General features: G+C 39.9%; 1 protein-coding gene and 1 long non-coding RNA gene across 3 annotated transcripts; both read left to right on the top strand.

The window, feature by feature from the left end:
- Nucleotides 1-468: 468 nt before the first annotated feature.
- Nucleotides 469-12,484, top strand: PRELID3B (PRELI domain containing 3B). Its single transcript, XM_060772023.2, has 6 exons — nt 469-515; nt 4,747-4,915; nt 7,248-7,337; nt 7,837-7,907; nt 8,701-8,803; nt 10,897-12,484. Exons 1-6 carry the CDS (start codon nt 481-483, stop codon nt 11,014-11,016), a joined length of 588 nt encoding a protein of 195 aa, XP_060628006.1. The 5' UTR covers nt 469-480; the 3' UTR covers nt 11,017-12,484.
- A 3,491-nt stretch (nt 12,485-15,975) lies between these two features.
- Nucleotides 15,976-21,647, top strand: LOC137097023 (uncharacterized). Of its 2 annotated transcripts, none has more exons than XR_010909930.1 (3): nt 15,976-16,112; nt 18,457-18,637; nt 19,250-19,595. It is a non-coding gene; the product is annotated as an uncharacterized lncRNA (long non-coding RNA). The 2 variants fall into 2 exon arrangements; XR_010909929.1 differs by lacking the exon at nt 19,250-19,595 and adding an exon at nt 19,602-21,647 and having other exon boundaries at nt 15,978-16,112.
- The last annotated feature ends 5,070 nt before the right edge of the window (nt 21,648-26,717 follow it).

The raw sequence follows: 26,717 nt of genomic DNA, 5'->3' as shown, positions 1-26,717 counted from the left end.
GGGCACGCGCGCCTGGAGAGAAGCGGACTGCGCCTGCGCCTGCGCGCGCGCGCCTGCCTACCTGCCTGCCTGCCTGCCTATTTTGCTTCGCACTCCTAACGGTTCCTCAGAACTTAGAAGCGGTGTGTGTGGGGGAAGGGAGGAGGGAGGGGGGGAGAAACCCTGCGCGCGCTCTTGCGCACGCTCGGCTCGCTCGCCGCACGCGCCAGTCGCGTGCGGCAGCAGTTGGAGGCGGTGGTTTGGTTGTTTTTTTTTACGTCACCCGCCCGCTAGTCGAGCGCCGTCCTATCAGAGGTGTCGGGAGGACCGGGGGCGGGGCCTCCTTGATCAAGACCCCGCCCACTTTCCTCTCCCCATCCTTTTCATGGACCGTTTTTTCCGTTCCCCCTCAGACGGAGCCGGTGTGGGAACGGGTGCAGACCTGGTGAGGAGTCGGGAAGAAGAAGAAGAAGCATATTCAAGGCTTCCATTCCACATCCCATGATGAAGATCTGGACCTCAGAACATACCTTCGAGTGAGTGATAGTGATGATGATAATGATGATGCATTCATTCTACAGTGTAGAGCAAGCTTGGGCCAACTTGGGCCCTCCAGGTGTTTTGGACTCCAACTCCCACAATTCCTAACAGCCTACCGGCTGGAGGGCCCAAGTTGGCCCAGGCATGGATTTTGGAATGCTTAGGCAGATATAATGATAGATATAATCTTAGAGGTGACACTATGAGTTTCATATGCACCAAATACACTTAGCCTGTGTAATTTTACTCAACTTTTTTAAAAAAAATACTGAAATATTTAAAAACAACACTATTTCAGCCACCCGCATGGACAATTTTGGAATTGACAATAATGGACACTTTTAGTATTCGAGGCTACATAGTTCAGGTGTCATTGTTCTGCACCTGCAAGTCATTTCCAACTGATGCCAACCCAATCACGGGATGGATCTACACTGCCATGTAATTCGGTTTTAAACCCATATAGTGCATTATGTGGATTTACCATATCACTTATGCTGCATAATGCACTTCTGTGTATTTAAAACTGTATTATGAGGATCTACACCAGGTATGGGCAAACTTCAGCCCTCCAGGTGTTTTGGACTTCAACTCCCACAATTCCTAACAGCCAAAAGCACCAATGCTGCCTTGGGTGGCCAGCTGTCCCAGGCTGCTGTCTCTGCCATTTTCAGCCATTCCAAAAAGCCAGAGGTGACACCACCATGGAGAGTTTTAGAGGAGGTGGGTGCTTCTTTCACGTTCTCCAGGGATGAACTAAGCTTCTGTCTTTTTCGGCTGTACTCGTAGAAGGGGGTGTTTCTTTATTCAATAAGCATTAGGTACAGTACTCACAATGACCCACAGATAAATCAACCCAGTTTTTTGGTTGTTTCTTTGGCTAAAATTTCTAAAATTCTTCATGAGTAGGCTGTTAGGAATTGTGAGAGTTGAAGTCCAAAACACCTGGAGGGCTGAAGTTTGTCCATGATGGATCTACACTGATCATATAATTTAGGCTGGATCTACACTGCCATATAATATAGTTTGAAATGCATTTTATTGGTCTATTATTATTATTATTATTATTTGAAACACCACAAGATGAGTCCACAGCAGACACTCTGCTGGCTGTTGTATTGGATCACATGTCGGACACTTCCTAAATGTCTAGGACAGTGTGATGTATCGGCAAATAATGCGTGCAGATCCCAATATTTGCAGCTGGCAGATGGTAATCTTGTCAGCGCCGATTGTATTTAAGTGCAGACCAAGATCTTTAGGCACTGCACCCAGTGTGCCGATCACCACTGGGATTATTATTATTATTATATCATTCATGGCCAAACCAGACCTCCAGGAGTTTTTGGACTTCAACTCCAGCAATTCCTAACAACCGGTAGAGTTTAAAACTGCATTATACAGCAGAGTAGCTCCAGCCCGTGATAGATTTGGCATCAGGTGGAAACGATCTACACTAGGCATGGGCAAACTTAATTCTTTAGACTGTTGGGAATTGTGAGAGTTGAAGTCCAAAACACCTGGGGGGCTGAAGGTTGCTTATGTTCAGCAACACTGAACATATAATTTAGGCTGGACCTACACTGCCATATATTGCATTTTATTAGTCTATTACTTGTCCTTGATGGCCTTTCGTAGGGGCCTGAAAACATGGCTCTTCGAGCAGGCCTTCAGCTGAGTGTATCTTTGGAACGACACTGGAATGGACTAGGACTATGAAATTGGCTATGACCCCAGGACTTGACGAAGCGGATTTTTAGCATAAGTATATGTTATGTTGTAGTAGTTTGGTTTGTATTGTCGTGATTTACTGTACACTGTCTTTCTATGTTGTTGTTCAGCGCCACGAGTCGCCCTAGGGCTGAGAGTGGCGGTCAATAAATACAAGAAATAAATAAATAAATAAATAAATAAATATTTATTTATTTACTGCACTTATATACCACCCCTCTCAGCCCAGGGGCAACTCGGAGCGGTTAATTATTATTATTATCAATTATTGTTATTATTATTATTATTATACCAGGCATGGGCAAAATTTGGTCCTCCAGCTGTTTTGGATTTCAGTTCCTAACAACCGGCAGGCAGTTAGGAATTATGGGAATTGAAGTTCAATACACTTGGAGAGGCGAAGTTTGCCCATGCCTGGTCTATACTGATCACATAATGCTGTTCAAACTGCAGTGTAGATCTAGCCATAGTTTCAAACTGCATTATATGACAGTGTGGATCTCATGGGTTTCTTGACAAATTTTGTTCAGAACAGAGGTGCCATTTCCTTCCTGTGAGGCAGAGAGAATCAGGCTGGATCTGTTCTGCCATATAATGCAGCTTGGAACTGCATTATATGTCAGTGTAGACCAAGCATAGGTAAACTTTGGCCCTCCAGGTATTTTGGGCTTCAACTCCCAGAAATCCCAGCCAGCTTACCCTAAGAATTCCCAGCCAGGAATTGTAGGCACTGAAGTCCAAAACACCTGGAGGGCTGAAGTTTACCCATGCCTGGTGTAGACCCATACTGCATTGAACAGCATTGTATGGGGTCCACATTGACCATATAATACAGTTGCAGTGTAGATCCAGCCTGTATTTTTTAGCAATGTAGATCTAACCTGGGACTTGCAAATTCCAAGGAAATGATTGGGTTTTGGTTATCCAGAACCAAATCTTTCTGTCAGCTGAATAAAGGGGGTTACAAATAGTTCACATGACTGAATTATTTCCATTATGAGGCTGCTCTTTATTATTCAACCCCTGGGAAATTTCCTACTTCTTTTGCTGCCTGGATTTGGGTCTTCTGACCTTTATGTAAAGTGTTCATACTTAGCACATATGACATCCCAGTGGTCTCTTCTCTATAGTAACAGTGGGAGCGGAGGAGAATTAATGTGAAAGATTATCAAAAGTGGATTTAGGATAACAACTCCTTTTCCCCACCTTCCTTCCAAAAAGAGAGAATAGCTGGGAAGATGTACGTATGTACGATTAGGTTGCAAAATACACGTGGGGGGTTCTAAAATAGGACAGAAAACACGAAAAACAGGTCTTTCATCTTAGGCTAATTTTGGCAGACATCCTCCATCCATTTAGAGTCAGTGCCCTCTTTCCCAGTGGGCCTGAATGAAGTTGAGCAATAATCACGCAAGTTTTAAGTTGCCCTTAGTGTGCTGGCAACTGTATGGCTATAGTCCATCCATCTGGGTTTATTATCGTGTGCAAATTCTCCTAATTGTGGTTCCGTTGCTCCACTGATTAAACAGTGTTGTGGCATGTTGTCTCAGCCCCTTGAGTCTCTCATTCTATCAAGGCTGCACGTGTCTTATCATGAGGCATATCAGCCTCTGTTGTTTGGGGAACGTGGATTCGGCAGCCTGCTGCAGTCACTAGGTTTGATCACATTTTAGTTGTGATTACAGCTTGAGTTCTGTTCACCTCCCGCCTCATCCCAAATGATATCAGCTTATCAAAGCATACACTCTTTCAAATTGAAATTGATACAGAGCTTTGTCTTATCCTTGTGCACAGCATGTTTCAAAAAGATGGACTTGATTTGAAATCGCTCTTATCTCTGCAAGCAGGAGCCACCCATAAATGAGCTCTTCTTCCCACTTGAAAGGGTGGGCATAGATTTTCAGATAATGGCAGCCTGATGCCTCTTCCAGTGCACAAACAGCCACAGTCTCAAGATAAGACCTAATGAGGTATTCTCCATTTGCAGAGTGATTTTTTTAAAAGATATGATTCTGGGTCGAGATGGTTAGTACAACATGATAACATGATAAGTCATTAAACCGTTTGATTTTTGTGTAACTGTTACATGTTGCCATTGTTCTGCTTTGGAATTGGGGCCATCCGTTTGAAACACTTTGTAACACTCAGTTCCCCCACTGTCGAGATCTTTTAACATCTACAGGCCAGAAGCAAACTTGCACAATGTTCAAGATTCATTGCTCATTCACTGGAGAATTTTCTATTTATGCAGAATTTTCTTTATGTGATGGGTGATTCCCCTTTACTGCATTGCTGGAGCAGATTGAGTTGATTATGTATTTTTGGAACTGCTGGAACACTAAGGGGTCTTTTTTGTGATCTCCCTGGTCTTAAGCTGTGAAATACCAACAAGATTATTGTTTTTACAATAGTCAGTGTTCAAAATGTCCTTAAAGTATAACCATCTAAATACAATGTACTGAAAACTGGCTTGGTGTTTTTGTTTATCCCTGGCAGTCACCCCTGGGAGATGGTTACAACAGCTGCCATGCAGAAATATCCCAACCCCATGAATCCCAATGTGGTTGGAGTCGATGTCCTCGACCGACATGTAGATCCCAGTGGAAAGTTACATAGCCGCAGATTACTCAGTACAGTATGGGGGATGCCATCAATTGCAAAAGCGGTAAGTGTCATATTGGAATTTAAGGCAGAAGCGGTCTAAAATATGCATATAGTCTTCATTTTATAAAATATAGCTAGATGGTCTTTTCTGAAAGCAACATTGGGACTCTAAGAATGCCTGCCATAGATTAAAGCGAAATGTCAGGAGAAAATACAGCCCAGAAAACTCAAAACAACCCAATGATTCCATCCATGAAAGCCTTCAACAGTACATTGGGACTCACTTTGAAATCGCATTTTTGAGCACCTAGTTTACTCATCTCTGCATTTTGCTGCCAATGTTCATAACACGAAGCAGTAAATTCATTCTGTTTTCGAGGGGATCAGCCATAGTTCAATGTTTCTTATCATTGTAAGGGGCTGACTTCTTGGACTGAGCTGTCCATTTCCCATTTTATAATGGAAGCAGCTGGTATACTGGTATTTGTTTAGTCTGCTTTCAAAATCCCTTATTCCCATGGTGGCAGAAATGGCATCTAAGGCCACTTCTACACAGCGGAATAAAATCCACTGGATTATATGGCAGTGTAGACTAAGATAATCCAGTTCAAATCAGATAATGTGGATTTTCTGCTTTAATAGCCTGGATTATCTGGCAGTGTAGAAGGGTCCTATGAAACTCTTCCTAACAGTTTCTTTCCCACACATGTTTTATATCTCGAATTAATGTCAGCATACTGTAATACAGGGAGCGGTATAATGATACCATCTGTTTAGATTGATTGATCTTCTGTACATTAAAAAACCTGTGAATGTCAGCTACAGGTTTACATAGCAAACATTTTCTATGTAAAGTTCACTTGGCTACAGTATACAAATATTGGTATAGGAAAAATAAGATGGAAAGAAAATCAAATATTCAGCTAAGCATTTCTGTTCAATAGCACTATTCTATAGGGTTTAGGTATATACAAGCAAAAACTCTGACTGTTTTGGCTATTTAGGACCAAAAACAGTGCTTAGCAGCCAAAAAAGTGATTGCAAATAGCTGGCATAACTGGGTCATTTCCATTGTGAAATTTTAACAGCTGCAGGATGAATCAGTATTATAGAATGGTGGGTTTTCTTTTCCAATTACAGGATTTTAAAAATTAGTTAAAAATAAGAAAAATACAGAATGCGAGAACTTCTTAATTTGAAACAATATTCAGAGAAAAGTGAAAGAGTACAAAGAAGCAGTACTGTAGTTGAGAACATATATTTCACACTTCGTAGTCTGGCATTTTGACAACAAGACTGTCAAATTTAGCATTCTGTTCAATTCCATGAGATGCCTTCCAGAAGGATAGCTAATACTCCAGCGGACAGGATCAGAATTCAAAAGTACCTTAACATTTGAGAGCTGGGCCCAAACTAACAAAATGAATTTCAAAAGGACAAACGTAAAACCCTGCAATTAGGCAGAAAAAAATGAAATGCAAAGATACAAAATGGGAGATTCCTGGCTCGACAGCAGTCCACGTGAGAAAGATCTTGGAGTCTTTGTGGGCAACAAGTTGAACATGAGCCGACAGTGTGATCTTGGGCTGCATCAAAAGGAGTATAATGTCAAGATCGAGGGAAGTCATGGTCCCTCTCTATTTTGCTTTGGTTAAACCTCACCTGGAATATTGTGTCCAATTCTGGGCACCACAGTTCAAAAAAGATACTGACAAGCTGGAAGGTGTCCAGAGGAGGGTAGCTAAAATGATCAAAGGTCTGGCGACCAAGCCCTATGAGGAATATCTTAAAGAACTGGGTATATTTAGCCTGCAAAAGAGAAGGTGGAGAGGAGACATGATAGCCATATATAAATATGTGAAAGAACATCATAAGAAAGAGGGAGTAGACTTTTTTTCTGCTGCCCTTGAAACTAGGACTCAGAAAAATAGGTTCAAATTACAGGAAAGGAGTTTCCACCTGAACACTAGGAAGAACTTCCTGACTGTACGAGCTATTCAACAGTGGAACTCTCGGCCTTAGAGTGTGATGGAAGCTCCTTCCTTGGAAACTTTTCAATAGAGGCTGGATGGCCCTTTGCCAGGGATACTTTTACTGTGCTTTTCCTGCATGATAGGGGGTTGGACTAGATGGCCCATGCAGTCTCTTCCAACTCTATTATTCTAAGTTCTTGACCGCAACTGCTCTATCTGTCATATGATCTTGAAGGTGAAATGCAGCTATCTTGTAGCCATTAATGCCTTCAGTTAACATAAAGTAATATTTCAAGTCCATAACATGAAAGGTGAAACAGTGTACATAAACTGAGCAGTGTTGAATATCTATCTGAAACGCAGGCCTGTTGATGGTTAACATAGTAGTAAGTTAAATAATCCTGGCTCTTTCTCTTCTAGCTTATTGGATCTTGTAGAGAAAAAACATATGTACAGGAACACTCCATAGTCGATCCAGTGGAAAAAATAATGGAGCTCAAGTCTACTAATGTAAGTGTTACAAAAATTGCTTTTAACTTAAATAACTTTAGTAGACTGTTCTCTTGTGCCTTTGGGCTTGCAAAAGTCACTGACAATAGTTTTTTTACAGGCATATTTGTTATTCAGATAAATTATGTGGTACTATTGTTTTATTTCCAGCATTGCATCTTTTCTGAAGCTGAGCAGAAGAAACACTTTTTAGCGACACAATGTGATTTTTCCCTTCAGAAGTATTTTGTATGCTAGATTCTGTGCCAAATTGTGCTGCCTTCTGTTTAGCTATAAGCTTTTATGAGTCTGGCAGTCAATAACTGCGTATTTCTTTCCAGTTTGTGGTGTAGTGTGTGTAATGTTGTCTTTAGGAAGTAGTGCTATGAAGTCTATAAGGAGAATATTGTAACTTAGACCTAGTAACTTTAGATTAAATTAATGTTTATCCTTCTACTAATTTTTTACTGAATGTCACGTGTTTACTCTAAGACTTAAAACACATTTAAATCTCTTCTAGATTTCATTTACAAATCTGGTGTCAGTAGATGAGACACTGATATATAAACCACACCCTCAAGAGCCAGATAAGTAAGTGCTGTTTCTTCATTGTTCTACTTTAGATAACTTTCTAGACTGGTGAGCAGATTAGTGGGTCTTTATGAAATAAGCGAAACAATAAACCTGTGTCTTATGATACTTAAAAGATGAACAAAGCTTATTAAACCATTCAATTGACTAGAATTTCCCATTGGCATGACTTGTTTTTGAGAAACCCATGTTGGCCTTCTATGAGTATGGCATTCTTTTCCAAGTGCTTACAGACTGTGTCCTTAACAATCTCCAGAATCTTTCTTGGTATTGATGTCAGGCTGACTGGACAGTAAATCTTTTTTTTTCTCAGTTTGAAGATAGGAACAACATTTGCCTTCTTCCAGTCTGCTGGAACTTCTCCTCTCCTCCAGGAATTCTCAAATATGATTGCCAATGGTTCTGAAATTACTTCTGCCAGTTCTTTTATTAATTCTTTTGTGTGTAGTTCATCTGGCCCTGGATACTTGATTAGCCAGATATTCTATTTGTTACCTAAACATATTCGCTCTCAAAAATTGGTTTTTCCAATGTTTGGGACCTCTACTCACACAACTTCTGATGACTGGTTATATTGCCTGGAACCTCTGAGAGCTGAAGTCTATAACTTGTGAGACAGGTCAAAGAGGTCTGGTATTATCCCACCTATTTCCAAAAGGGTTAGTTGCATTCATGGCTTATAGCACACTTATTTTCAGAAGGGCAGAACTGGTGGACAATGAAAGTACTTGTTTATTCAAGTTTTGGAGATGAGTTGATGAACTGCTCTGTTTTTGTTTTTCTGTTCCCTTAGAACCATTTTGACTCAAGAAGCAACAATATGTGTGAAAGGAGTTAAAGTCAGCAGTTACCTAGAAGGCTTAATAGAAACTACAATATCGTCTAATGCTAAAAACGTATGTATTGCTATCTGTTTCTGAAGGGCTGATGTTTGAACTTTGTAATAATTGGGAGGGTCTTGCAATCCAGTATGAGATATGAACTTGAAAAGTTCCTGTCTTAAATATCACAATATCCAGAAGCTTGGCCAAATAGACATATCTAACCTTGGGTCCTGCTGTTGTGGTACAGAGATAATATTGCATACTTCTGTAACTGCCCTGTGATAGGGAGACATGTAAAGACACCACTGCATGACTGATTTCACTGCAAGCAGATTTGAAACTATTTTGAATCCATAGTTTTCTGCTTCAGCGCCCATTTTAGAAAAGATAAACTGAAAAGACTTAACAACAAAACAAAGAAACAAGTGCAAGTGGAGTCCCAGCCTCAGAGAATAATAATAATAATTACAATGATAATGAGGATAATGATAATAATAATAATAATACAATTTATTTATATTCCATTTTATCTCCCCAAAGGGACTCAGAGCGGATTACAGTACACATGCTCCAGATCGGCATCATGTTGTGTAAAAGGCACATTCAGTGCCTTTTACTCAACAAACAACGACATACAATACATAGATAAGGTAAAGGCCTTCCCTCTTTTTCAACTCCGGTGCCTGGAGGTGATTCTCAACTCCAGCCACGGGGAGGTGCTCTTGTTCCATTTTCCATGCCAAGGAGCCTGCTGTCCATAGACATCTCTAATCTTTTTTGCCGGCATGTCTGCCTGGGGCACCCTTTTACCATCCTGCCGAGGTGGTACCTATTGATCTCCTTGCATTGCATGCTTTCTAGCTGTTAGTTTAGCAGAAGCTAGGACTGACAATCGGGAGCTCACCCCAACTCACGGCTTTGAACTGCTAACCTTCCGATAAGCAGCTTTTTCTGCAGCTAACAGTTTTAAATGCTGTGCTACCATGAAGAAAAACTATTTTCTTCTACGAAGCACAACAAAATGTCTAACTCACAGAAATCAAGTTACTTATAGAGGTGAGAAATGGGCCAATGTTCTTTGCAGTATGCAAGCCTTGCAGTTTAAAATACTGTTTTCAAAAAATCAGGAGTATTGGAGAACCAAAAATGACATTGGGGGCTCCAGATATTAATTGCTAATCTCTATTACGTCAAATTTTCCTCTGGGTTAAAAAGAACCCTTTTAGCATGGAAATACGGACATCTCAAAGCTATGGAGATGTCTATAAAGACAATTATAGTACACCCCCCATATCTGTTGGGGAATATGTTCCTGGTTTTCACTTGGATACATGAGGGATAATCACTATCCCAATTGAAATTAGAGTCTTCTTGCTAAAGAAGACCATAGAGCTTCACTGGAAATTAGAAAATGTCTGGAGAAGACATAGAATCATTGAGTTGGAAGAGATCTCATGGGCCATCCAGTCCTACCCCCTGCCAAAAAGCAGGAAAATAGCATTCAAAGCACACCCGACAGACTTTGTCAGATGTGGATAAATGGAACCACGAATGGTCTTATGGATATAGTAGTCATACTATAATTTTTTGGAGTGAACTTTTCCTGGTCCTAGTATTCCTGCTATATTTAGAATATGTTTTCTGGCTTTCTACCTGAAATCGTATCTACACCTAATGATTCAGAGATATTTAATTACTCAGGCAAGTAAAGGTGACACAATGTGTCACTCCCAGTATAAATGCAGCAGATAAGTAAAATAATAAGTAAACAGGAGTGCGTCTCTTAATAATAAGAAATTTTGTTACGCAACTCTCATGGTTTGAGGCAGTGTACAACACAGTCAAAGCACACATACCAAATTACATTTTTGTTAATCTAAAATTTGAATTGGCTACTCAGGAAGGGGAATGTTCTTATGTCCAATGACAGAAAAACACAAAACATTCCTTAAAATATGGCACCAGGTAGTCCTTAGACTACTTAGGACTACTTTGTTTAAATGACTTTAACAGGCCAGGAAGGTGAATCATAAATTAGATCAAATGTATTATATGTGACAATTGCTTTACAGACTTTACATTTGTTGTAACAAGTAACTTTCTTTCACAACTAGATCAAAGATATTATTTCTTGGCTTCCTAATACAAAATATGTATTCTTACAGGGTCGTGAAGCATTGGAATGGGTGATCAACAAACTGAAAGCTGAAATAGAGGGATTCACTTCTTCGGCAAGAGGAAACATGAGGTCCTCTATGGCGGCTGCAGCATTTGTAGAGAAATAAGATTTATTTCTGCCTATATCAGGGATCTGTCCCAAGTGTCTGAAGCAAAGAACTGCATATTTCCTAAAAGCTGGAGACAACTACTCTTATATCTGTTTAATGAAAGCAAATCTGTAAATTAGATTTTTAAATTCAACTTGGAGAGAAGTTACACAGACCTGTACTTGAAAGTAATATTCATAACTTGAATGCTGATGGACATTCCTTTTAGATAAAATAATCCAAGTGTTCATGACAATTCCTGTATCGGGAGGAGTCGGTCTTAAACTTTCATCCCATGACAGGCCTTTGATGCACCAAGCTATGGAAGGACAGTCTGTTGTTGATTCCTGCTTTCATAAGATTAAGGCATACTTGGATTCACTCACTTCTGGGATCTTCCTTGAATGAAGTAGAATTTTTCAGGGCACAGTGGTTCAGGCAGCTTGTTGTAAGATGTCTGGGAAGAGCAGCATTAATACTTGAAATGCAATTTATACTAATTTTGTTGTTATATGTGTATGATGTGTTAACATGAAATGTGTGATGCTTAATTTTGAGAAATTAAGCAGCTAAAAATTTTCCCTAGCCAAATCCTGAATTTTGGGAAATTTGTATGGTTATATAATGGGAGTGTGGGCATTTGGTTGGAAAGTCTGTTATTTTGGTTTTGTAGATCCCCTGTTTAGAAAAGCGATGTAATTTGCTGTCATGATACTGTTTTTTGACACTACAAGGAACTTGAATTTATATGAAAGAATGCTCTGAAACAAGTGCTTCACTACCTCCATTTCAAACAAGCTGCAGCATTGTTATACTAATTGCATAATTATGATTTATATCATTTCTCAGCAAGACTTCAATCATCTGACATTTCTTAAATAGTAATTTGTGGGTTTGTTTTTTTTTTTTTGTTTTTTGTTTTGTTCTAAAGAGTAACGTAATGGGTGGGCAGGGCAACTTTGCCACTAAATAATCTTGAATTCCTGAAAGGGTGGCAAAAGCCAATGTTCCTCCCTTTGCCTCCCATTTCTTCATAGAAAAATATGTAGAAAATTACAATGAAATGCCAAATCTAAGTAGTATGTACTTTGTTAATACGAGATTTTCTAACAAACAATGCTTTAGTCTCCTTCATGAAACAATAAAATCAGTCCTCAAGATATGACACCAAGTTATGGGAGAACTTGTAGGTTGCAGGTACATTTTGAACTATTTCCTAATTTCTTTATGCATGTCATTTTCTGCAGTACGTAAGAATTATCTGCCAGTAATGCAAATCTAAAGCCAGTAAGGATGAGGGAGAGACGTGAATATCCTAAGCTTACAAATGTTTACTGATGTATTTAATTTTTTATCTGTTTTTCTACTTGGGTTGTATTTTGTCTTTATTGAGTTTGTAAAAGCAATGAAACATATTAATACCTGGTGCTTTTTACATACAACAATGTTAATTTAATTAAAATGTTGTCAATGTTTGATACCAAAATTTTGTGTTTTAATTTTAGTAAGTTATTACCACTGTTTTTGATAAAATTTCCAGTATTCATGAAACAATTCAATCCTAACCTTTAGTTTTGGTAAAGAGGGAAGACAGGATAGAGAGCCCTTCCTGCTAAAAGGAAGGACCACTCCCTCTATCCCAGTGGCCTGTGAACTACCACCTATATATTCCTGCAGGAATGAGATAAAAGTGGCTTTGGTTCCAAGACTGTTCAGTTCCCTCAACGAACAAGATGAAAAGCCAGAGAAAACCATATGCCGAGTTTCTGTGGCCAACACAAACTGAGAAGGCCATAGATATGGGGTAGATCCACCACTATGCTTCCCACCACAACAAAATGGAACTACTGGAAACATTTATTTTTTTCATTTGCTCTAATGATTTTTAAAGAACTCAGGTGAGAATAGGATTCAGAGTTTGTGTTTAATCATAAACCCCGTAACAGCCTTAAAATACCTTGTAGAATACATGTTAAACTTAAGGACTGTGATCCAAATCCTGCCCTCAATGTCATTTTATGCGGCCCTCCAGATGCTTGATGATGACGCCTGTATTCCTCAACATTAAACTTCATGACTAGAGCTGATGGGAGTTGTGATACAATACCATTTGAAGGCTGCCATTTGTTCTAATAGTGGGTTTTGAGTTTAGATACAAGGCTTTTGCATGCAATGTCTGATATTAAAATGTCCTTCAACCTTCCCCCAGCCTCAGAACCACAAGAGCTGCTGCGTTACAATTCTCATTATTCTCAGTGTGCATGGCAGATAATTAAAAGTGATGGGAGTTGTCATTCAATAATATCTAGGGACTCAAATTGGGTTAAAACTAAAGCGCACTGACCACTATGTAAACAATTATATTTGCCTCCCATGAATTCTGTTTATGGATTCATGAGCCCTTTGAAGACAACCATAAGGCTCTTGTGGCCCTCAATTAAAATGAGTTTGACACTCCTGAAAATGTGATAGTTATATTTCCAAATTTATGATTATCACATTCTGCCAGTGTCTTGATCATCTGCAGACTTAAAGCATTCTGTGCTAATTTTATGTTTAAATCTGGAATATAAGATGTAGGCTTCTGGCTTGGAATCTCATACAAAATTATATACTTTGTCTGGAATGTTTTCTACTTGGATAATTCCATCATTTTGTGAAGGGAAGGGAAGGAAAAGGAAAGGGAGGAAATTCCCTAATATCTCCCAATTTTCAATTTGTGACTCTGACCAATTCAGAGCATCAGTTCTTGGGCAACCTACCTGTCCTGTATGTCTCAGATTTTACATTTGCTAGTCAATAATTTGCCATTTTGTTAGAGCTGAAAATTCTTATATATTCACAATACCTATCTATATATATATAGCAACATTGTAGCTCGCCTCAAACCACAAGGAGAACTGAGTAAGAAATAAAATTATTATTACTGATATATAACAAGATTAGTACACAGCAAACAGGATCACTTTGCTGGCTTTTGTATTTGACCACACATTGGATTATTATTATATACTGCCTAGTAAGCAACGTTTTCTATGTTGTTTCACCTAAAGAAAGACCATGGCTAAGGGCCTGAAGGTACAACAGTTAAGTATGGGATATGGCACTTCTATTTCCTGCTAACCTGGCAATTACAGTGTGGAATGGAAACTGGTCCTTCAGAAGGTGCAAGATTGTTCTTCCTAGCATTCTTCACAACTGGCTTACTAGCAATGGCTGCTGAGAGCTACAGTCTAGCAACATCTGTAGGACTACATGATTCCTTCTCCTGTTAGCAGGATTCTTGGATTGACCCTCCAGAGGTCTCCGGTGATGTTCTCCCCTGTACCTCCATCAAGGCCAAGCTAATTCTATAGTAAACATATATGTGTACACGTGTGTGTTGGAAAAATGTTAAGCATCAATGGTGTGGGTTTCTGGCTCAGACAATGATGTCTTTATAAGGACGTCAATCCTTTCCTTTCTCACATGAAAATGTTGCCACTCCATCACTTCCGGTGCCACCACCAGCTTCTGTGCTAGAATAATTAGAGTTGGATAGAATAGTTGAAATTAATTGAGAATGTAATGAGGAAAGCTTTTTTTAAAAAAAAACAGTGAAATTAGCAAGAGTTCTAATGTTTAATAACACAAAGTACACTTATACCTGTGAATAGGAACACATTAACTCTGAATGTATTGTTTTTAAAATGTTTTGTTTTAAATGTACTTTTAATTCTATTTTAATATTTAAGCATACATTGTTTTCGAGCCCCCAGTGGCACAGTGGGTTAAACCGCTGAGCTGATGAACTTGCTTACCAAAAGGTTGCAAGTTTGAATCTGGGGAGTGGCGTGAGCTCTCACTTTTAGCTCCAGCTTCTGCCAACCTAGCAGTTTGAAAACATGCAAATGTGAGTAGATGAATAGGTACAGCTCCGGCGGGAAGGTAATGGCGCTCCATAGTCATGCCAGCCACATGATCTTGGAAATGTCTACAGATAACGCTGGCTCTTCAGCTTAGAAATGGAGATGAGCACCAACCCTCAAACTCAGACACAACTAGATTTAATGTCAGGGAAAACCTTTACCTTTACCTTACATTGTGTTTTAAGGCATCGAATCATTGCCTGTATGTCAAGCCGCCTTGAGTCCCCTCTGGGGTGAGAAAGACAGGATAGAAATGTCATAAATAAATGTTATGTGTAGTTTGGCTGGAAACTCAGCCTGAATTAAAGTGTCCGGAGAGAGTGCCATGGCAATACTTTCTCCATGACATTAGCTTGCTATGCAATTTACAGAGCCCATAATTCTGCTCACAGGCCACTGGATTCCAATCTAAAAAGGAGAGATTGAAAATAATAATGTGGCAGCACCTTTAAAACTATTTGGATAGAATTTGGTTTTAGCATGAGCTCTTATAGATATAAACCCACTTCTTCAGAGGCAGTGCCAAGTAATATTTAGACTCTCAGGTATAAAGCATATGTATACAGTTGCAGGAGTGGGACAGAATGTAATAGGAAAGTTGCAAACCATGTCTTTTGACCTAAATTTTCAAATGGCTGAGTAAGGTGATACAGGTCTTTCAGAACTTCAGTGGTCAGTTAGCATTGACATTACCGCTTACCTAAATGATGTTTTCCTGGATTCAAAACTCTCTATGATGAGTCCTTTTGTTATATTATTTTGGAAGAGCCATAAGCAGGTATGGTAACTTTAAGCAGATCACATTATCTCAGCCTCAAACAATGACAATTTAAAAGTTCCTATAAACAAATTTTACCATGAAAACCCTGAAAAAGTCAACGTGGAAGGCACACAACAACACCAGCATATTTTCAGTGCCTCCACCTTTCAAAGTCCTCTCCCTTGTAACAGAAAATGTCAGAGGCTTTTCTGCAGCTGATGTCAAACGGCATTCAACACCTCTGCATGGCACCAACTCCTGTCTTGAAGGCACAAGAGATTTATTCCCTGATGACCTGTATTTAAATCAGCAGGAAACAATTTCCCGCCCAGGAGCTGGCAAAAAAGATTAGGGTCATTAGCAGGAGAAAAGCACAGAGCTTTAGCAGCCCAGCTGAACATGGCTCGCATCAGAGGAGAACGAAAGCAAATCCCCAGCTATCCAAGGTATGTGCTGTTCTGAAATCTTTCTCTGTGGTTTGTGTTAATAGCCATAGTCCCGAATGGTGTATTTTTTCAAAACAGGCATTTCATCAGTGGAGGGCTCACAGCTGTACTATATTGGAAAAGAGGGCCAGTTGAAGGGGCACAGGGATTTTCACCTTGTTGGAATTCAGGATGGCACCTTTCTGACTAATCATAGTGACCGTTTGCCTGCTAGGCATCAGGCGTGCATGATTTAGAATGGGTGTTGGTTTATTTATTCATTTTCTCTTACCAAGCATCAAGAGAAGGTGTCAGTTCCCCTGTTGCTCTTCAAAACTACCATCAGAAAAGAGAGAGTTTTTATTTATTTTAACATTAGTATTTTTATTTTTTTATTTATTTATTTACGTCATTTTATCCATTTTCTCTCTCAATATATTACATCCTCCATCGTACATGACCTCAGGGGAGCTGGCAGGCTGAGAAATTATACTTAAATAATCTATATCAATAAAAATGTAATGTTTGTTTGTAGGATTAACATAACTCAAAAACCACTGGACAAACTGACACAAAATTTGGACACTATATCCTTAACAGACCAACAAGTGACCATCACTCATAAACCCCTCCCAAAAAAGCAAAATGATGAAAGCATGTACGAAAACAACCACTCCCAGCATCCCCTAGACCAGGCCCTTTAGGGGAGGAGGATGCTCCAAATGCACTGCTTCCAAGCTAGAAGCTTGCTTCTTCTTGGATTTGTTTGAGAGCTTCCCAATCCATACATATTTCCTATTTCCTATTCCTGGACTGCCACTCCCAGAAATCCTCCAGATTGATAAGATATATAGATTAGATAGAGATAGTAGGTAGACAGATCAATCAGAAGGACTGCCTGGAGTAACAGTCCAAAAATAGGCAGAGAAGAAAGAAAGGAGAGAAAGAAAAAGTGACAGGAAGGAAGGAAAGAGGTAGAGAAGGAAGGAGAGAAGGAAAGAAAAAAGGGAAGGAAGGAACAAGGGAGGGAGGGAAGGATGGAGAGAAAGAAAGAAGGAGAAAAAGAGGGAGGGAAGGTTGGCCACAGCAACGCATGGTGGGTACAGCCAGTATAATATAATATATTGTATTCACATGTAATATTGATAATAATGTTATAATGTAATGCAATATAATACTAATAATAATACAATAATAATTATATATTTCATATTACATGTAATATTACTAATAATATTACAAGATAGTGGTATAGAACAATATGTGAATGTATGTCACTAATATTGTCCTATGCTAATAATATAATATATTGTATTTACATATAACTTGTAAGCAGCTCTGAGTCCCCTTCGGGGTAAGAAGGGCAGAATATAAATGTTGTAAATAAATAAATAAATACTCTAAATTAATAATAAAAGATCTTCATTCATTAGTTTGCCATTTTTACTTACATTGCAGTCAATGTTAAAAGCACAACTGAGCTATAGTCCCTTCCACTGAAAAAAATGAGACAAAAACATGCTTAACTTTCACTAGATGGTCATCTAGGAAAGAAAGACAATGTCGTTGGAGTAAATCACACTTATTTTTTTATTATCATTGACTGAGGCCTCACATTTGGAAGGATTGTTAAAAATGTTCATGGCACGTTTTATATAGAGGGAATAACATGTTCAGAAGCTAACCTCTCTGGTATATATAGTTAGAGTGAGGAGGACTTTTCATAGGATTTAGGATCATTCCCATCAACTGAAACGGACAATTCTAAACTAAAGAGACCAATGGTTCATATATAGCACCTTATGTGCAAAATTACAAGTAAAATTGGGAGCACTTTGGAAAGCATTGAAAAGTTATTGGGACATGGCTTTTGATGTTAGGTGATGCTGGTTTCATGAAAATGATTCGCATACGCTAGTCCTACAATCGGTGGTAAGAAAACAGCTTCCTCTGCCCACAAAGGAAGGATTGCAGACACCTGTCGAGACTAGAGGCTGACCTCAGTAGGAGTTCAGTACATGGTGCTTACGTTAATTCGATTATAAATACATCTGGGCACGAGCTGTGCCAAGACAATGCAGTGAGATAAGGAATGTCACAAGAGGATAGAAGGTGTCCTTCAAAGCCCCTTTTACACTTAAAGCCTCTCCCTGCCATGTGGGGAAGGCATTCCTATCCATGGACAAAGCAGCACTTCAAACACATTCCAGCTACTTGGGATCCACTTACGGCTTAATTATCCGTTGTCATTCTATACTCAAAACAGATTTGGCAGTTCAGTTTTCTGAGGTTGTTTTATGTTCTCTTAAGGTACGGTACTGAAATAATATATGCATGGATAAACTCTCAAAACTGCTCTTCTCAGTCTTTCTGCAGGACAAGCCAGCAGGGCTTTTGAGGACCTCCACTATACAGAACTCAGCTTCTGCAGTTCTTCAGACATATCCTCTTCTTCTTTTTTAATTCAAGGCTTCATTTGGACCCGGAAGGCTTGCATGATTTAAGCCCTAGAAAAGCATTCCTAATATTGTTTCATCTAGGAGCAGGTAACACAATCATAAATAGACCTCAGTGAGTATATATAGAGTGTTCTACCCTTATCTGGAAAGAGAAATGAGAATTTAGACCTGAACAAAGCAGCTTAGGAATTAGGTATCTTACAGGTCTGGGAAAATGGTGGGATATAAATAACATAACGGCAGCTACCTGATACACCTTAGTCGCAACTGGAAAGGCATGCAGAAAACATTGGGAGAACTTGTGAGGGGAAAGCCTACTTTTAGGTAAGAGTTGTGACTCTGGAAAAGAAAAGTGAATGTTAGAATGATACTATCCAAGCACAAACAATCTTCCTTCCTTGATTTGAGACTTTTCCCAGAGGTTTTACTCCTTTCCCCAGAAATCCTAAAAAATAAATACTGAAACATCAGGTTAAAGTCGGGGGAGGGGGGGAGGTGCAATCAAACAAATGTGTTTTCGTGTCCTTTATTGTGCCCTTCCAGAACTCAGAGGTTGGAGCTGGTACACTGTCCAATAGATTTCCCTACATTGTAGTATAATTGCAAGTCATACAAATTAAGCAGGAATTATTTTACAGTCTAAAAATGCTACAAAGTCTTGAAATGGCAGTTATTTATGTTTGTTATGGGTTCTCATAGGTTACCTTGATCATGCCACAGACCCCAGAGGATGCAAGAACCCTCCAAAGCAATAGGGAGAGGATGGGATGCAGTGTGATGACCTGCAAGGGGAATTGACAAAAATCCTTTTCCTTTCCTTGCTCCTTAGCTAGTGACTCTTGGACCACAGAACCTTCAACAAACAGGGGGGCCTTTGCCATTGACTGAAGGGCGAGTCTGCATTGTATACTCCTTTTGTTATACACTTGCTCTCTGAAGGGTTTACAATTCTTTATTGTTAGCGTACCACTTTTAATAATTAAATTGAAACGTGGAATACTGAATTTGTGAATTGCATTTGAAATTATTGTTCTTTTTCATGTTTTCCTAGCTTTTAGAATGATGAAAATGATGAAACTACCCTGGATGTTGTAAGACTGCAAACTAATCTGTGGGTTTGTCCTGCCGTTGTGAGTCTGACCTCCTGCCCCCCTGGATCGTTCTGGCCTTGCCTACTCTGCCTCCCTGGACCAGTCACACCTTGAGTCTTTGCCGTCCTTGGAATTTGCATCCAGATTTGCCTTCTCTGATTCTCTTGACCTCAGCAGCCCCAGTTCATCGGAGTCGGGGGACTGCTCCAGTGACAGCACTTCCTCCTCTCTGGGCCTCTCTGATTTTGCTTCCATACCTTCTCCAGAACTCTCAAGTCCCGAGTCTTCACCCTCCCTGGATTCCTGCAGCACCTCCTCATCCATTTCCTTAGACCTCTCCAGTCCTGACTGCTCAAGTTCCTGGGAGCGCTCCAGTCTCAGCTCTTCCATCTCATTAGACATTTCTAGCATCAGTTCCTCTGACTCTCTCCGCTTTTCTAGCGTCAGCTCCACAGTGTCCATAGACCTCTCTAGTCTTACTTCAGCCTCGCTGGATCTTTCTGATCCCAAATCACCCTCCTCCTTGGAACTCTCCAGCCAATCCTCTTCAGACTTGCAAGATCTCCATTATAAAATACATTCAACTCCTCTAGAGGTTCCAGAACACTCTTCCTCCTCCTCCTCCTCTGGTTCATTAGATCTAACTGATATTAATGCATTGATATCTCAGTACTCCTCTGGTTCATCATCTTCTAGCTCTTTGGATGTTTCTGATTTTGTGTTTCCTACCATCCTGGACACTTCCAAAGTTTATGTAGAAGATGCCCCTACTAGCACCCCAGTCTCTCTGGATAATCCAGACTTTGCTTCTGCAGCTGAACAGGAAGATACAAACCTCACTTTTCCTGATTTTTCAAACCAGGTTTCTACTACAACTTTCAGCCACTCCAAAGAACTAAGCCTTCCATCATCTTCAGCCTACCCATTCTAGCCTATGCGGTGTGCCGCACAACAAATGGCATTGAGACTCCGGAATTATAACATTTACATAAATATGTGTGCAAAAGAATGTGTAAAGTTACCAACATAGCAAATGATAGATCTGCCAGAAAAAAGTTGGCAGTCCTAAATAAGTTTATTCATATCTTTAAAAGTTGCCTTAATATAGGTACCTTAGATAGTTACAAAAGACTATTTTTATGGTCTATTGCTAACTGTCCAGCTTATTTCCCTTTGTTATCTTTTACCAATAGACTTGCATTTTACTTGGAATTAATCAGTGGAATTAACCTGATTTTTAGAAGTGACTATTATGTATGCAATAATACTGCAATATGTCTCCTGTTTCTCTGTGCAAAACGTAAAACATAGGTGTGATTTATCAACAATACAGAATGCCTGTATGCTTGTTGACTTACTGCTACAATACTGTTAGACCAGCTACTTCTCTAGCACTTCGTCTGAGTATTTCTATGAAAAATTATGCTTGTACCTTTCTATGTTCTGGCAATTCTTGTTGCACTATACCATATATGCCTCTTTAAAACAGTTTACATTTTATTAATATTTCATTATAAATTCACTACTTCTTCCACTCCTAGCAGAACTTGAAAAGGGTCCCCCATCCAATTGCTCATCCCATCTGGAGCAGATCCACTAAAGCAGTTGTTCTCAACCTGTGGGTTCCCACAGAAATCCTAACAGCTAATAAACTAGATAGGATTTCTGGGAGTTGTAGGCCAAAATACCTGAGGACCCACAGGATTAGAACTACTGGACCAAAATGAGTTGTTGAATCAAAACTCAGTAGGTCTACTTTAGTTGAGACTAGCAGATGAATTAAGGCCTAGGCAAGGACATCCTAATAGGAAAGAATCACATTTTGGAAGATCTAGAACCTGGTTGACAAGAACTATGAAACGGACACTAGACACAGACCCTGGTTTGTCAAACAATGAGAATTCAGTGCTCCTGTCTAGAGCCCGTTACAATTCAAATGGAAATTTGTACTTGCAGCACCATTTTATTTCAGAATTTAACAAATAAAGAAAGTGCACATCTCCAGACCCTTGAGCACATATTTTAGGCACTATGCTGTGTCCAGAATATATCTGAACCATATCTCCTTTTTGCATTCTATGGGCTTATTGCAATCCACGACTTGGATGCTAACGGGATGGGGAAAAGGCAGAGCTGCTCAACATCTTCTTTGCTTTAGTCGTCTCCCAAAAGGAGATTGGTGTTTAACCTGAACAATATGGACAGGGTAATAGGGGAAATGCAACCCAAAATAGATAAAGAAGTAGTCCAGGAATACCTATTTTCAAGAAGTCCAAAACACCTGGCTATTCTAGAAGGGAGAAAAAAGACAATTATCATCCAGTCAGCCTGATATCAATACCAACAAAGATCCTGGAGCTGATCATTAAGTAGGCAGTCTACAATCACATAGAAAGAAATGCTGTGATTACTAAGTCAACATGGTTTTCTCAAAAACAAGTCATCTCAAACTTAGGATCGCGTCACACGCACCATCAGAATGGTGTTTTGCCACGTCCCAGTGGCACTGCACGGGGGGAGTGGGGGGCTGGGAATCCCCTGCGCCCCGCTCTGTCGCAGCTTCCCCCCTGCCTCATCACATGGGGGAAGCCTGTTTTTGGCAGCTCAACCCATCTTTCCTAATGGAAGGATGAGAAGCCTGCCATTGTCCACCAGCCATTTTTTTAGTGGCAGTAGTAGTTCAGCTACAGAGCTGCACCGGAAATAGTTCTCTGGGATGTGGTGGGAGCCATCGAGCTCTGTGGCTGAAGTTTAAAATTCCCGTCGTCACTGCCAAAAATAAGCAAGTGTTTAGAGGACCTAATATTATCTCTTTTTTCAATAGAGTTACAAGCTTGGTAGATGCAGGGAATTCTGTAGATGTAGCATAACTTGATTTTAGGAAGGTCTTTGACAAGGTCCCCCATGATCTTATTGCCAACAAACTAGTAAAATGTTGGCTAGGCAATGCTACAATTAGGTGGATCTGTAGATGGTTAAGCAACCAAACCCAAAGGATGCTCACCAATAGTTTCTCTTCATCCTGGAAAGAAGTGACTAGTGGAATGTTGCAGGGTTCGGTCCTATTCAACATATTTATTAATGACTTGGATGAAGGTTTAGAGGGCGTGCTTATCAAGTTTGTAGATGACACCAAATTAGGATAGCTAATACTCCAGAGGACAGGATCAGAATTCAAAATGACCTTAACAGATTAGAGCTGGGCCAAAACTATCAAATAACTACAGCAAGGACAAATGTAAGATACTACACTTAGGCAGAAAAAATGCAAAGATACAGGATGGGTGATGGCTGCCTCGACAGTAGTCTATCTGAAAGAAATCTTGGGAGTCTTCATAGACAACATGTTAAACATGAGCCCACCGTGAGATGCAGCAGCGAAAAAGCCAATGGGATTTTGGGCTGCATCAAAAGTGTCTAAAGGGAAGGAATGGTGCCTCTCTATTCTGCTATGGTTAGACCTCACCTGAAATACTATATCCAATTCTGGGCACCACAGTTTAAAAGAGATATTGACAAGATTGAAGGTGTCCAGACGAGGGCGACTGAAATGATCAAAGGTCTGGAGACCATGAATCCCAATGAGGAAAATCTTAAAGAGCTGGGTATTTCGCCTGCAGATAAGATGGGTGAGAAGAGACATGATAGCCAAGTATAAATATTTGAAAGGATAAAGAAGAGGGTGCAGATTTGTTTTCTGTTGCCCAGGAGACTAGGACTTGGGAGCAATGGATTCAAATTACAGGAAAGGAGATTCCACTTAAACATTAGGAAGAAATTCCTGACTTTAAGAGCTGTTCAGCAGTGGAACTCTCTGCCTCGAAGTGTGGTGGTGCATGGGAGGACTTGTGGAAGTGCCTTCCTTGGAAGCTTTTAAACATTGGCTGGATGGCCATCTGTCGGGGGTACTTGTGCTTTTCATGCATGGCAGGGGTTTGGATTAGATGGCCTGTGTGGTGTCTTCCAACTTTATTATTCTATGATGTAACCACAAAAAACACAATCACCTAAGAAGAAGCCAGTAAAGGTGGTCCCAGTGGTGATCGGCACACTTGGTGCAGTGCCTATAGACCAATGGTTCTCAACCTGAGGTCCCCAGATGTTTTTGGCCTACAACTCCCAGAAATCCCAGCCAGTTTACCAGCTGTTAGGATTTCTGGGAGTTGAAGGCCAAAAACATCTGGGGACCCCAGGTTGAGAACCACTGCTATAGACCCTGGCCTGCACTTAAACACAATTGATGCTAACAAAATTACCACCTGCCAGCTGCAAAAAGCCACCTTACTGGGATCTGCATCCATGATTCTCCAATACATCACACAGTCCTAGACACTTTGGGAAGTGTCCGACATGTGATCCAATACAACAGCCAGCAGAGTGATCTTGTTTGCTGTGGACTCATCTTGTTTTGTTTCTAATAATTATAATAATAATAATAATAATTATTATTATTATTATTATTATTAATAATAATAATAATAACAATAATAAATCTTTATTTCTATGCCACTTTTCTTCAATAGTAGGGACCCAAAGTGGCTTCCAACATGTTAAAAATACAACACAACACCAAAAAACAGTCAAATGTATAAATTTAAAACATTGTAAGAAATCAAGGTGAGAAAGAAAAACATTATAGTATTTCTTTCCTTCAGGTCAGGGGATTGTTTCTACATCTGGAGAGTTAGCTGTCTACATTCACTGTGGTTTTCCCCTTTGAAAACAAATAATAATAATAATAATAATAATAATAATAATAATAATAATATGAATACAATGACTGGTTTTTAAAATTGTGTTTCTTGTTTGTTGGCATTTTTCACATTTCATAAAATATTTTTAATTACTTTTTCTTATTTAAGAAAATACTTCTCTTAAATATGTCTAGGTCCTATAGTGCTAGGGGGTTGCTAACTTGACTTTGTCACTGAGCATGCAAAACTTTCTGCTAGATAAGTCTGCGGCCCTTTCCACACAGCGGAATAAAATCCAACATTATCTTCTTTGAACTGTGGACTCGGATATCCCAGTTTAAAGCAGATATTGTGGGACTTTCTGCCTTGATATTCTGGGTTATATGGCTGTGTAGAAGGGCCCTGGGTGTTAGCTGCCAATAGATCTTAGATGAAACTGAACCATGATAATTCTGAAACACCTTTTCTGCTTATCAATCTTTTCCGCAACACAACTCAAAGTGCTGGTTTTTATCTCTAAAAGTATCTTAAATCTGTGTATCTGGTGGACCACCTCTTTCCATAGATGGCTGCTTGTGCATTAAGATGATTGTTGGGGCACCTTCAGTGTCAAAACTGAGGAAATTGGGAAATGATTTCTTTTCATGGGAAGAACTTGAGTTGTGGTCCTTAATTCATGAAATACTTACGTGTGGAAGAGTTACGTAACAATAGCCTTTTTGTCATTTCATCATCTTCTTGTTTATTGTTTTATTAGGGGAGGGTCAATTTTAATGTTTTATGCTGTTTTTATCAATGGCATTGTATTGTTGCCAACACTGTGAACCGCCCTGAGTCCCCTTTTGGGTTGAGAAGGGTGGTATACAAATATTGCAAACTAGCTGTCCCCTGCCATGCGTTGCTGTGGCCCAGTCTGGTGATGTGGAAAATAAAGTAATGGTAAAATATGTAATTCCTTTATGCTTGTGGGTAAACAGTATTACTTGTTGTTTCTTTGTCAGCGTTGATGTGGAGTGTCTGGTTTGCCCACCGTGGAACATGCAACATATAATTGTCCTTCTTTAGGGGTCCCTTTCAAATCTATGATACTATATCTCTGTTTTTGTGAATCATATCTATCTATCTATATCTATCTATGTCTATATCTATCTATGTCTATGGCTGGATGGCTCTTTGTCAGGAGGGCTTTGTTTGTGTTTTCTTGCCCTGGTGAAGGGAGTTGGACTGGATGGTCTTAAGTATTTTCTGTTGGTCTTGGGGGTTCTGTGTGGGAAGTTTGCCCCAATTCTGTCGTTGGTGGGGTTCAGAATGCTCTTTGATTGTAGGTGAACTGTGAATCCCAGTGACTACAACTCCCAAATGTCAAGGTCTATTTCCCTCAAACTCCATCTGGGCGTATTTGGGCGTATTGAGTGCTTGTGCCAAGTTTGGTCCAGATCCATCATTGTTTGAGCCCACAGTGCTCTCTGGATGTAGGTGAACTACAATTCCCAAACTCAGGGTCAATGCCCACCAAACCCTTCCAGTATTTTCTGCTGGTCATGGGAGTTCTGTGTGCCACATTTGGTTCAATTCCATCACTGGTGGAGTTCAGAATGCTCTTTGATTGTAGGTGAACTATAAATCTCAGCAACTACAACTCCCAAATGACAAAAACATAATTTTTTGAGTGATGGTCACTCCTTGTGTTGTGAGATGTTTTGTTGCCAATTTTGGTGCTTTTTCATTCATTTGTTCTTTTGCTTTTAAGGTACTCATTATGCACTGAGCATTTATATATATATAGATTGCAAATATGGTCAACTTCTGCAGGAAGATGACACACTGAAGGACCGAGAGATTCCCAGAGGAACCTCATATTAATCAAATCCACAAATAATCAAGTTGCTAACAGTAGATGTACTTCTTAAGGAAGGATAGAGTGACTTAGGTTTCCTGCCACTCCACACACTTTAAGGTATTACCTTGCAAAAAGCCAGAGACCAGGTATGGGCAAGAAGGAGTCCTCCAGGTGCTTTGGACTTCAACTCCCACAATTCCTAACAGTCGGTAGGCTCAGGCTGTCAGGAATTGTGGGAGCTGAAGTCCAAAACACCTGGAGGACCCATGTTGGCCCATGCCTGGGTGATTCCCAAGCTCTAGTCCAGTGGTTCTCAACCTGGGGTCCCCAGATGTTTCTGGCCTACAACTTCCAGAAATCCTAATAGCTGGTAATCTGGCTAAGATTTCTGGGAGTTGTAGGTCAAAAACATCTGGGGACCCCAGGTTGAGAACCACTGCTCTAGTCCTTCAAGGCTTTTGGACTCCAACTCCCAGAAGCCTCAGCTCCCTTGGCCAATGATCAGGGATTCTGGGAGGTGAAGTCCAAACTCCCTGGAAGAC

Source organism: Anolis sagrei, chromosome 4 (genome assembly GCF_037176765.1).
Source record: "Anolis sagrei isolate rAnoSag1 chromosome 4, rAnoSag1.mat, whole genome shotgun sequence".
Taxonomy (NCBI): domain Eukaryota; kingdom Metazoa; phylum Chordata; class Lepidosauria; order Squamata; family Dactyloidae; genus Anolis; species Anolis sagrei.
Note: the sequence above shows the minus strand (reverse complement) of the source record. Positions and strands in the feature narration are given on the sequence as shown.